The sequence below is a fragment of the Cyanistes caeruleus genome, chromosome 1 (assembly GCF_971803275.1).
Source record: "Cyanistes caeruleus chromosome 1, bCyaCae1.hap1.1, whole genome shotgun sequence".
In the NCBI taxonomy this organism is placed as follows: Eukaryota; Metazoa; Chordata; class Aves; order Passeriformes; family Paridae; genus Cyanistes; species Cyanistes caeruleus.
Genome location: NC_141701.1, coordinates 139817937 through 139831361, shown reverse-complemented (window position 1 = coordinate 139831361; position 13425 = coordinate 139817937). Strand labels below are relative to the sequence as shown.

Genomic DNA, 13425 nt, shown 5'->3' with positions numbered 1-13425 from the left:
TCCAGTGAGCTGAATTATGGGATAAAGTGCCATATGACAGTGTCTGTAAGAATGAAATATGTCAAAAAATGAACAACAAACAGCAAATCAAATATAAAGAGGTCTGCAGGTGGAAAGAGGAATTACAGAAACAACTCTGGGCTGCATACAGATGAACGATTAGAAACTTTACAAGATGCCTTTTTCAAATATTGATCCAATTATCAATGCATAAATGACCAAACAAGTGGCCCACTGGTTTAACATACAAAAATAATTCATTAAGACAATGACACTTGAAGGGACAGGTTTATTATATCTCCTACACCTTTTCAGTTCTGAGCCGGTGACCAAAGCAATGATGAAAACCTTAATCCAAAAAACATTTACAGCAAAACACAATGTCTTTGTGCTGTTAATTAAAATGTTATATGGTTCTCCTCCCTTCTTACATCTCCGGTGATTCTCTAACTTTGCAATGGTATTTTCCATACAGTAATGCTGAAAAAACTACAGTAAACACAACATAATCCTAAATAATAATTCATTTTTAATTACCTGGTATAGAATACCTTGCAAACAAAAGACACTTTTCAGGTTTACTGACAGATACTGTATTTTTTGGCAACCCTGGAACAGACCAGAAGAAAAAGCAAAGAATTATTCTATAACCATGAGGGAAAGAAATATCCATCCAAATGTAGAGGATTCATACGGTAAAACTAAAGAAAAAATCCACACTTACAGCAGATTTTTTTTTTAATTCTTAGTGCAAGAAACATAACCAAGTTAATCACAGAATCAGTACTAATTAAGAATATGGAAAATTCTCCTATACAGAGGTAGAGTCCAGTGCACAAGGCTAAAACGATATTCAATAGTCTAAACAAGACTGAGCCAGGTTTTACGGAATCCACTTTTTAAAGTATCAGACTGTATGTACATACATACAATAAATAGACTATACAATCTTTAAAGTAGTTTAATAAACTTCACAAAAATTATAGTAGATGCATTGATATCTTTACATAATCCAAAGTTCATATCTCTATCACCCAGAAATGGATAAAACAAATATTCCTGATATCAAGTTAAATGGAAAATAGTTTAGCAAAGTGTTGATAAATCAAAATATTTTACATATTTTAAAGCCTAAATTTATGCTTATAAAGGATGAATTTCAAATGCTCTGAAAATGTTCCTTTTGATACTATCTGTAAAGAGGTTTCAAATGCTGTAATTTGTTATAAACACTTGCCTTACATTCCATGTTCAAGGGAAAAATGGACTTGGATACTCACAGTTCTGATGCATTGGCACAACAAGAAGTGATGAGAATAATTTTAAAGGCCCAAAGAACATCAGGAGAATTTATGGACAAAGCCTTCATGTCTCAAACTAAACAAATCAGACTGGAAAGTTAACAGGAAACTGTTTGGTTTCGCTGCTTCGATTCTGCCGGTGCCTCCCCGCCTGGAGGCCCTGGAATCGCCTCACTCTGGGAGTCAAGTGAGCATCTCTGGGCCCCCAGGCTGCTACAAGCCCATAGGGCTTAACCAAACAAACACAGAATCTTTGTGGGTTACAACAGTAGTGCACAAATCAGGGACATCTGCTGCCATTCCCTTCAGTGATAGCTGCAAGGGCAGATTTCAGGGAACTGAGAATTTTCAGCTGGATCTTTCTAAACTGTGCAAAAAAAAAACAAAAAACAAACAACTGTAGGGAAAAAAGAAATCACCCTGCGGTGTTATGAAGCAAATATGCTTATACTGACAAGTTATTTTGTATAAAAGGTTCTTACAATGCCAAGGGGGCAACAGCCGCAGTAAGAGAGAAAAAATAATAACAACAGAGGAGTTTAATAGTCCGAGTTGGAAATCATATTCACAGTTCAGTTACTTTTAATTTCTATAAGCACCTACACTGAAAAACATGAGGGTTTATATCTTAGCTTCCAAATAAAATCTCCTTGTGACAGATACCTTGTTAAGATTTCCATTCTGCTCTTCTACAGGCCTTCTCATTGGAACAATTTTTTTTATTATTTTTTATTTTATACAAACAGACTCACTTTGATTTAAAGTAAACATATAAAAATTGCGAATATTGCTTGCAACAATGGACCTGGGAGTGAAGGAATGAACTTGTCAGGCCATACAAAAAAAAAATCTCCTTCAAAATGGATGAATTCTGCTAAACTTCTAATGCTATGAAAATCTGCAAGAAGGATCACAAGATCTGTTGCAAATTTCAGAGATTTGGCCCAAGTCTTATCATCATCATCTCAAGACTTTTACAACTGTATCTTTATATTATGGAAAAATAAACGATTCCAAGAACTCAGGAAGGCACACGCACCCAAGTATACTATAAATAAAACACATCATGAAATTACGAAGATCTTCTGATCCCTGTACACACTTTTGGTTCAGCACTATGGTCAAGTTCTCTCTTTCAAAATACAATAAAAGGCATACAAGAAATGTAACATATGCATAATAATTAAGAAGAATAATGTTAATAAGACAGGTTACAGAGAAAAGTGCAGTGAAAAAACCCAACGCTATTTATTCAGGGGCTTGTGCTACTGTAAATACAGACTTTGTATTTCCTGCTGTGCAAGGGGAAGAATTTATCCTGGGAAGCAGCAATGAGGAATGCAAAATAAACCAACAACAGCAACAACAGAAAAGGGTATTAAGAGAAACTTTTAAGATGGAACTCTCCCAATGTCATTCCTCTAGTGCACAGTCATCTGACTACATGTTTTTTTTTTCATGCTGCCATTTCCCTTCATGAGTACAGTATAATAGAAAATGGCACAGTTCTTAAATATTTTTCTGCCTCTACTTCATTTTTTTTTTGTTTCTTCTTCCAAGCACCTGATTTTCTGTTTCCTCATAATAGTGTAAAGCTGTTAGTGGAAGTGAGAAAATAATTGTTGCCAATCTTCTCTCTCGATCACCGATTTCTCCATTTCTCCTTCGTTAGGTATTTCACTCGTGTGCTACACAATGGGGAGGCACTGTAAAGGCAGCTTGACAGATTTAAAAATAAAAAAAACAAAAGTCTTTTTTTTCTTTATCCCCCCCGCCCCCAGCCCACTCTGAAAAAAATGGATGGATGAAACAGTTCGTCCGTAGGAATATTCCAGTCTCCTCTGTTAGGAGATAATTGCAGGGGACCATCTAACCACAGTCAGATTGTCAGCACTGACCGAGCGTTTCTTTGCAGCTTTCCTGAAGTCCTTGTATTTATCTTCACATAGGCGAGAAATGGCCTGCAAGAGAAAAGATGAAAAAACCCTTGATCACATTGCCCACAGCTGTACAGGCAAAGCAAGACTAACTGCAGATTTCTACATACAGGTGAAATTACAAAAGTCACCTCATTAAGCAAAATACATGAAAACATTCTCCTCAAATCCTAGTCTTGGAAGGAAGATTTGCATTGCCCCACATGGCAGCTTCAGAAAGACTCAGCGTACCCCAAGCCTTTTCTTTGCAGGTGAACCATCACAAATCTCACTGAGGGAGCTGACAGTGCTTACCCATTTTAACTGATGTATCATCCTTCATAGGGGAAGAATCATGGAAAACTTAATAAAATAACTGTAGAAACTGTAAATGTTTTTGTGTTGTAATGCAGTTAGGAAAAATGGTATGACTCAAAAATGTACCCCCAAAAATGCAGACTTGTAAGTTTTTTCCCTTATCTTGTTCTCCCCAGTTCCCCTTATTGGTTGTGTAAATCCCCCACACCCCTTTCCCCTGTCTTGAAAAAGGACTGCTTATCAATACCTCTTCTCTCTTTCCTTCCTGCCATCTCACTCTGAAAGATCCCAAGAAATAAAGCTGCACCTGCCATCTCAGCAAAGGGAAAGAGCCTCATTTTTAGGGTCTTCTTGGCAAGCTAATCTAACTCCCCTGTCTCCCTGGCCGCTGCAGGGCAGACAGTGGTAGCAGAGGGAGAGAGGACCTAGTAATTTTAGCATATTTCGAAAATTTAAATTTTGGGTGGCTCTTAAATATTTTTTCCCCTAAAAATCTTGTAGTAATTATATTTTTCTCTGTTGAGAAATGATCTTGCAGATCACTCGCCCTGCTTTGCCTCCTGAGCTGATGTTAACTCACCTTTCAGAAGCAGATGAGCGTTTCTTTGTGGCCAGGCTATCTTATATAGTGCCAGAGGGAAATGAAACTCATATTCAGAATAATTTAATTCACATTATAAATACATAGTCATTTTTAAACCTTTTGAAGTGAGAGACAAACATTCAAGTGTCAATTCCTTTTATGCTATATTGGAGTTAATGTTTGATATTTCTTCTACTATTTTTAGCAAAGTTTAAAAATAGTATTTATTATGGACCTCACATGCATGAATTTACTGTTCCTAAAAATAGCTTTTGTATTAGAGTTCATATGGTTGGGACAAGCTGTGGCTGGCATCAGTAGAGATGTTAACTGGCAATCAAACTGCAGAACTGCAGAGAAAGCTCTCTTCAAGGAATACTCAAGGTCAAATTCAAAAATATGACAAACTAAAGCAGCATTTTTTATTTACTCAGAATGCTTTCAAGTTGTGCCTTAACATAAGATGTTTAATAAAGAGTACTGTACAAACAAACCCAGTGGAAGTGTTTGATTATAACACAAGGCATTACAAATAATTAAACATCCTGACTCCATGGATTATCATTTTCTCTCTTATCTTTACTTCTATAGCACAGCAAGTTGCAGGAGTGAAGAGTCCTTTAATTTCAGTAGTCCCGCAAAGACCAGAGGCAGGTACAGCAGAACCACACAACTCATACATCTGAGAGCATATTCACCTAATGCTCTGGTCAAGTCAGCCATAAAACATCACTAAATTCGAAAACAAATCAAAACAAAACAAACGTAAATCCCAAAACAGTATAAAACCTACCACTGCCAAGAAAACAGTTGCTACTTTTCAGTTGGAAACTGCATATTTTTGTTAAGACTACTCTTGAACACAGTTTTCCTTCATGGTGCACATGAAGAGAACACAGAATACAATAACACAACTAAGTATTCATATTGCTTTTCAGACCATTTAGATCATAACTTCATGCACTTAAAACCACTTAATAACATTTTATTTCATTTAACCAGGAACTTAGTAGACTAAGAGAGTTTATACAAATCAATCAGATTTAAAATCCAATAGGTTAAAAATGTTTATCCATGAAATGATGTGCCAAGGCATGGCATGACAAAGGGCTGTACTGAGGTGGAGCTCAGCTTCTTTCAGCTGCCAAATCAGACTGATTACCTTAGGCATCCAACAGTCAGAGAAGGTAATCACCAAAAAATCGCCTGTGTGACACAGGAAAATTTCTATTCTGGCACTTGGTCAGACAAAATGAAACGTTGCTTGGAAGTGGCACTCAATATTTGGCATCTCTAGGCTATGGTGATGAATCATATGGATCAGAAACACAGTGCCATTTAAAGCAGCTCTGTATCTAAAGATGCCTCTTCATTTGCAAGTTATAAAATCAACATTTTGAGTATACTTGGCAAGGTAGCTAGTGAACTTTAGTATAACATATGGGGACCCAAGACAAAAGCAGAAAATTGTAAATATTTATTATTGTCCTTCAGTTAAAATAAATCAAAATAGCTGCAATCACCTTTGTATCATATATCTGATAATTCTGTTGCTTTTATTGCTAGAAAGAGAAACCAATTTTTGACAGTTGCAAGGGACCATTTTTCATGTCAAATCAAAATATTCTTAAAAACCAGCAACACTAGTCCATCATGTGGAATTTTGTTGGACTTGGCTGAAATGTATGTGTTCAGCTAGAATGTGTACACATATATATTCTTACATCCATGCATACAGAACTAAAGTTAGTTCCTCTGCTGAGTTATATGACTCTTCCAGAGATTCCAACACTGGAGGAGGGGACAAGTAAAAAGAAAGAAGGCTGGAGAAAGGCAGTAGCAGTAGTAGTAGTAATAGTAGAAGCAGTAGTACAAATTTTGGCTGCATGCATGTTTGTGCAGGGCAGGAAGGCAGCACAAACTGGTTATGAGCTCACTACCAGCAATGCACAAAGGCACAGACTGTGACTGCTGCACACCCTCCAAAAACTGACAAACCAGAGGAAACTTAGCAGGAACAAACAGCAGGTGGTTCTCCCTAATTTATAAAGCACAACTAGTTACTCCTAAAACCCAAAAAGGCAAGTTTTGCTGGGTTTTTCTCTTCCTTTTCTTCCTGGCTTTGAGGGTTCTGAACACACAAACACACAGAACTGTAATCAAGTCACTGTGACACTGGAAGGCTGAAGAGATATAGACTTCTCTGCTTCTTTACTCCTGGTTTTGTCTGTTTGATGATGGGATTGTATCTTTAGGGTCAAGAAAACAGCACATATTTCCAAGGGTTTGAACTATGTGCTCAAGTACCTTCCTAACAATAAAGATCTCAGACAACATACAGTCAGTTAAATTGGGAGAGCACTAATGAATGCTCTTAGAAAATCTAACCTTGAAACAAGCACAGTGCTAAGATCACAAGCAGCAAAAGGACAGACACGTTTTGTCTACATAACCCAAAGAGGAGAATCTGACTCATATTTAGCTCAGTACATGGGAGAAAAACCAGGTGCAAGAGTAGGAAATTGCGAAATAGTGGATTAAGGCTGGACACCCAACAACCTTCTTGGCAGAAAAAATTCTCCCATATTAGATAACAGATCTCAGGAAAAGCAAAGGAAGGCTTGACATTTGACATAATTAAAAGGAAGAACAAAACACACTATAACATATGCTGTTTGGAACAAACATCATTGGCAGGTGGACAGACTGGATGATCTAATGAAAGTTTATTTGCCATTTTTAACTTGCCTGAATCCATAGAACATGAGAAAAAAACAAGAGGGCTCATAAAAATGGTTTCTGGCTATTAGGTGGACTAGTATAACAAACCCACAATGCTTTAGTCCACAGATAATTAAAAGGTAAAAAAAAATTACTTTCATTTTGTCATTTAAAAGACAAAGATGCTTTTTAAGTGTCAATTGTGAGAACATTAAATAAGATAAAACAAGCATTGCAGATGCTTGAGAAAGTGATATAATTTTTAACATGTACTGCAATCTCTCATAACACTGCTAAGGTAATGGATCTTGTCCAGCATTTCCTCTAGATGAGGTACATTTCTTGCTAGCCTTGTCCTTGGTCTTTTTAGGGCTTTTTTTTTTCATCATCATGGGAATGTCAACTTCATGATGTTTGCAGAAATCGCAGTGCAGATTCTGCCATGTCAGATCTAATGCTTCTGCTTTAGACATAAAAAAATAACTTTAAAATGCAAAAGTAGCAAAAATATAACATAGCCATTTCTCTACGCAACACCTTTTGTGATCTCAAATGCCAGTAAGTTGCTTTAATCTTAGAACTGAGCAAGGTCTTTATATCACACAAGGCAAATCCTTCCACTGCACGAATACATTTGCTGTGAGGCTGTTGTCTTTCATCACAGGCTGCAGCTTTTCTCTCAGTATCAAAAATATCACAGCCTGTGTGGTACTACATCTACTCCACTTGACAATCCAGGCAACTGTTTTAAAACAGGGAACTCTGGTCTGAACAGCACACGAGAGACTACAGAAGTGCTGCAAATGCATTTTGATGACTCTTGGCAAGCTAAATGCTTTACTGTGCTCAGGGAACTGGGCTATAAATTATGCTGTCAAGTAGTTTCAAGGGCACACTAATGACAACCACATACTGCCAGGGAACAAAGCAGTTCCCTTCCTTCTGGTCACAGAATATAGAGGCAACGAGGTGGCAGACCAAGCTGGTTGCACAGCAGATACTCTTCCTCTACCCTGAAGACATCCTCTGGCTAGCAGGGTTATTTACAGACAATTTCTGCTGGCAGCTCAAAGCACGCCTGATGGGAAAATTTTTAATTATACAGATTTATTGAAAAAATATTCCATTAATTCTTTTTAAATATGCCTTTTCTTTAGCTAGTACAGAAGAATTACCAGTATTCTCTGGCTATTTACAGTCATTTCCCATTTTTCTTTTCTTTTCTTCTAAGGTTTTAGGACCTATCATTGTTAAACTCATTTGTAACCTGCTGTTATACATTGTGTGTGATATAGACTGACAGTTTTAAGAAACTGTGGGCTAAATCAAAAAGTAATTCACTTAATTTTGATATATGTAATATATTATCAAGAATCCCATAACTCAGTAGAGCACCTCTTTTCAAGTAAGATTACAATCAAATTTTTAAAAAAATATTCTCCTTAATGGAAGCAAAATCTGATGCAAATTTAGACCACACTCCATTCAGAGAATGAAATTCTTATTGGAGCTGCCTGTGAAATTTAGGAAGAATATTTAGAAAGAATGGGAAATACAACTTAAATGAAATTTGCTTTGATTCTTGCTCTACCACTTTTAGTTCCCATTAGAGTCACAAACAAGTCAATTAACCTTCCCACGCACCATTTCTCCCCACAAAAACGTGCATAGAACTGCCTGCCTGTTCTACAGGAGCACAGGAATTTCAGAACATGCAGAGCTCAATCTAACCCACAGGCAAACAACCTCCTGTATAGAAATCTTATGTAATTAAAGATGTGTGCTGTTAAAAGCAGCCAGCATCTAATGAAAATTTTCAAAATTAGTAACAAAATGCATACCCAGTGCAATTATGCCCATATTTGAAAAACATATCTGAAAAATTAGGAAAAATATGTTACAGTCTTGCAAAGGGCCCACAATTAGCTGATAATTTAAATTCCTCCTGTGTCCATGGTATTCACAGTGCCCAGCATTTCACAGGTCCAGACCATCCAACAGTGCTTCTGGCACATGGTATATCCACGTCTCATAAGCATTCATGACTTATTCACTGAAGACATGAATGCTCATTTCTGTTCTCCCTTTATTGAGATAAACACCATGGGAGATAAAAAACTTGGATCAACATGAAACTGAGTACTTGCAGAAGAACATGGAATAGCTACTTTCAGCAACACTTGTTAATTAATATTCTTTCATTTAAGGTGGATAATCAATTTTAAGAAACCAAATGAACAACACTAGACTGTGAATGCAATAATAATAAAACTTGTGGGCACTTTCAAAAGGCCAATACAGACAACTGCAACTGAAAAGAAATGGAAAGCAGGGTAAGGTATGAAGCAAACTGGGTCAAAAAGCTGTCCCCAGAGCCATGAATACTTAAAGCATACACAAAACCATTATGAAAATCAGGCTTATGATATTCTAAGATCGCATGGGAGTTTCTGGGAAGACATGGGAGAAGGGAGAAACAGCAAAGAAATTCCCAATCCCCCTATGTATTTAACACTGAGCAATCTGAAAAGAGTCTTACCTCAAGTTTATATGCCCTGTCCCTGCTGAGGGGCTCCAAGGGAAAACTCAGGTTATTTGCTTCTGCCAGGGAACGCAAATCAAAATAATACTTGGCATAAACACTGGAGGGAACATTAATATTGAACTGTAACAGCTCAAGAAACTGGCGTTCTAGCTCATTCCTGTGGAAAGAAGATAAACATGGAAACATATTTCAGAGTGTTCATTCTGAATGTAATTTTACTTTAAATTGCAAATGGTATAAACCAAGGTCATTTTTTATTCTTGCCAGATGCAATTATCCCAGCCCAAGGTTTGACCTTCCCTACCAAGCTCTATCAGTGTTCTCACACCAATAAGGAATATGAGAGATGCTGCACCTTGCAGCAGCTACTGCAATGCCAATCAAATCCAGACACAAATTTTTGCTAGTGAAAGGGCACCTTTATCAGTTTAGCTAACACAATTTCATTTTGGAAAGAAAACTTATAGCAGGGGAAAAAAAAAATTGTAGTTTCCACTTCACCTCCACTAGGTGGGTCTGCACACACAGCTATGCCACAGCAACACACACACACACCCCTGCCCTAAATTTGTCAGGCTCCTCTCATAAACGCTGCAAATTACTCCAACACAAAAAATTACTGAAGAACTTATTTACTCCTTGCAGCTCTTCATAATCAATCATTTAGAATTAGTCATGGGAAACCTGAATTTTTCATCATACTCTCTTTATGAACAGAATAAAGCAATTTTTCCCTCAGATGTGCAACCAAAATTCACAGTGGTGATCACGTGTTTTCCAGCAGCTAAACCAAATGTGTTCATCAAAATACCTGATCAGAACAGAGCTCCTGTTTGAGCTCCCACCCTGAAGAGCTTTGGTATACATTACCTACACCAATACATTTAAAAGTACATTGAGAAATAAGCCAAACAAAATTAAGGACTGGAAATTTTCATAAATTGCACAGTAATGGGATATATTATTTAATACTTATGCAGGGACCTGTGATACATCCAAAACTGTGATTTTAAGATATAGGAAATAAAAAAAAAAAAATAAATAGGTGGTGAAAGCTATCAATGTTTACTGAAGAGCTATCAATGTTTACAGTGACTGCAGTGCTATACTACCAGTGGGCATTGACTGATGATTATATTGTCTTTAAGTTACATTTTGACTGCTGTGCAAGTGTGCAAGGAATATGAAACAGAAGTTGCACAGTTGGCAATAGAAGAAGGATCTGAAGATAAAAAGTACTGGTACAGTAGCTTTTCAACACTGAATTATTTTTCTCCTTCTCACTCTTTGCCCTTATATAATTCTTACATCATAATCACTGTCCTTCCTTATCCTCACTCTCTGTGCCAAAATTCTATGTTTACATAATGATAAATACTAATTAATACTAAAAGACTAACTGAAGTCTGGATATGGAGTCTTAGGCTAAAATCCACATTGTTGACGTTTCCAAGTTAAAAATCCAAGTAAAAAAGTTACACCTTAAGATGCCTATAAATAGAAAAAAAATTTTACCTTTGCATGTACTTTTATACTGCCAAGATTGTACATTCTGCAAGCTAAGCCTAAAGTTCTATGAGAATTCATAATATAAAGCTTGTTTTACTAGCAGAAGAGATTGGCTGTACCCTTTTTGAAAAGCATCCTCAAAAATCTCAAATAGATAACCTCAGATTCTTATCCCATACTTCCAAGATCTCAAATTTGGATCAGTAGATTAGCCACAGAAAGGACAAAAACATGCAAGTATTTCTTACTGAACTTATGCAATTTAACTGACCACCATACCCTTCTTACCCCATACACCTCCTTCAGACTGCTTTAGCATGTGCTTTCCTGGGCTGCTCCTCAGAAATTCAATGTAATGCCACACACATTACTACAGGTCCCCACTGCACTTCAGTCCTCCCAAGTTCCCTGCTCACATCACTGCACTGATGCTGACTTATGACCCTGAAAAGGTGTGCTTGATGTTTTGCAAGATACACTTATGCTGAATGATTCAAACAAATAGAAGATTTTGACCTAGAGCTCTTCTTCTGCCTTACTTATACAATGAAAGGCTCTGTCTTGCTTAGAGCCAGACACTTCAAAATCATCATAACTGTATTGTCCCAGTTAACTAAAAAATAAGAAAGGAAAAAAAATCCACCACATTGCAGATAAAACAAAATTTGGAAAAACTGATTGCAAGAATATAAGTGCCAGAATCTTTGCTGGGGGATTCACATGGAGCCCTAAACATGAAGCCCATGAACTAGATCACCAAGTACATATAGAGAGCTCAGGCACCCCAGAGCCTTCTGGGTTTGCAGCTTGTGAGAACCCAAAAATCTTTTAAGGAAAGAAACCTTGAGGACAAGGATTCATCACAGTTTGGCTTCGGGAATGCGCAGTGCAGAAAGGGGCAATGTCAGCACAGGTCTGTCTTGTGAGTACTGGTGTTATATAGCTCAAGTGCAGCTTCTAACAGTAGCACCATCATGTGTTTGTCAGAAACAATAACCTCTTTTTTTGTTTCCTTTCACACCACCTTCAAGAAAAGCCCTGAGAATTAGCAATTTCAAACCTCACATTTATAACCATTTCTGATTAATACTGTCATATGGCACAGTCAAACCTGTGACTCTGCTTCAAGCTGTTCAGCACTTCAGCTCATATCCCAGCTTCAGGAACACTAAAATCACCCAGATTTGCCTTAGAGAAGAAGTCAATGGAAGGAGACCCCTACTTCTACTGAATACTCAAAAAGCACGAGAAAAGGAACAAGAGGAGAAGTAACTGCAAAATCACTTTGATTCCACACAGTCAGGTAAGGAACCATTAGCAAATTATTCTGCATGGAATAATATTGCACACAGAAATGTGAAGGGCCTGATTTTGGTTCTTGTCCATCTTATCTCTCTCTTTCATTTTGGAAACCTCATTCTGTCAGGATTTTTAACATCTTGAAAACTAATTCAGCAGGATATAAGGGAAAAAATATCAAAGCCCAAAAGCATCCATTTTAAATAATGGGAATAAATAACTGGGTGATCATCTAAAGGTCGTTAACTTCCTTTCCTGCCTTACATGTCCATCTATGTCCACGTGGAGAATTAGCGTGACAGTAAATGATGCTGAAGTGAATACATCAGGCTCCCTGGATATAGGGGATTTTTATCAAACCATACATTTAAATATTCTGTAGATCTGTTTTCATTATTGTGCATGAATATCCAGTGGTAAAATACACTTCAACCAGAAAACAAAAATAATTAATGTCTTCTATGTAAGCAGCTGTCAAGACAACCTCATGCCATCTATCAGCATTCACCATGTTTAGATACAACACAAATATACAAACTTCAGATCATTTATGAAAGAACTTCCCATCACCCTCACAGACACAGATCATGGCATTCATTGACAAAGATAAACAAACTGCACTCACATGTCTTCAACCGTGATATCCTTCAGGATCTGGCAGTAATCCACGTTCCACACTGCCTGGTCGTCCCAAACTTTAGATGCCAGCAGAATTGCCCCCAGTACTATTCGCTTCCAGTTTGCTGGACAAATATCTATCTCTGCATAAGTTAAGAGTCGTTCAAGATATACCTGTGGAAACGTATCAAAATCAAGACTTGATCTATTTTGCTATTAAGTAGAAATTAAAAAGAAAATTATTCCCATTCCAGCAATTCTAAAACAGTAATCTGCTTTCAAGAAGATTCTTTCATTACTGAAGTTGTAGTTTCAAATACATATGTTAATGCCAGGCTCAAAACTGGATGTGATAAATCCACTTTAGTTGGCCTTTGCCTTCTGATCCTATTACCCATATCAAGAGGTCAGACACCAGACTCCTAAATACACCATTCCTTCTTTAGCTTTCCCCCTGTCTGCCAACCTAAAGCTGAAGAAAATCTTAACATTATCTTATAATGCTGTAAAACAAAATATCATGAATCACTAAAATATTTGTTCTCCTTCTTAAGGAAGGCAAACTGTTATTTAAGCACAAAATTCCAAATTATGCATCAAGCCCATTACTGAAGA

The 13425-nt window shown here is 37.0% G+C and overlaps 1 protein-coding gene across 3 annotated transcripts in view; it reads right to left on the bottom strand.

The window, feature by feature from the left end:
• Positions 1-269: 269 nt before the first annotated feature.
• CCNY (cyclin Y) overlaps positions 270-13425 on the bottom strand; it is a 120017-nt gene continuing 106861 nt past the window's right edge. For all 3 annotated transcript variants that reach the window (XM_086863993.1, XM_086864007.1, XM_023920034.2), the window contains 3 exons: positions 12818-12984; positions 9379-9541; positions 270-3262 (listed from right to left, as the gene is read on the bottom strand). In XM_086863993.1, the coding sequence (XP_086720119.1) occupies positions 3146-3262; positions 9379-9541; positions 12818-12984 (447 nt within the window). In that variant the 3' untranslated portion in view covers positions 270-3145. The remainder of the gene's footprint in view (positions 3263-9378; positions 9542-12817; positions 12985-13425) is intronic.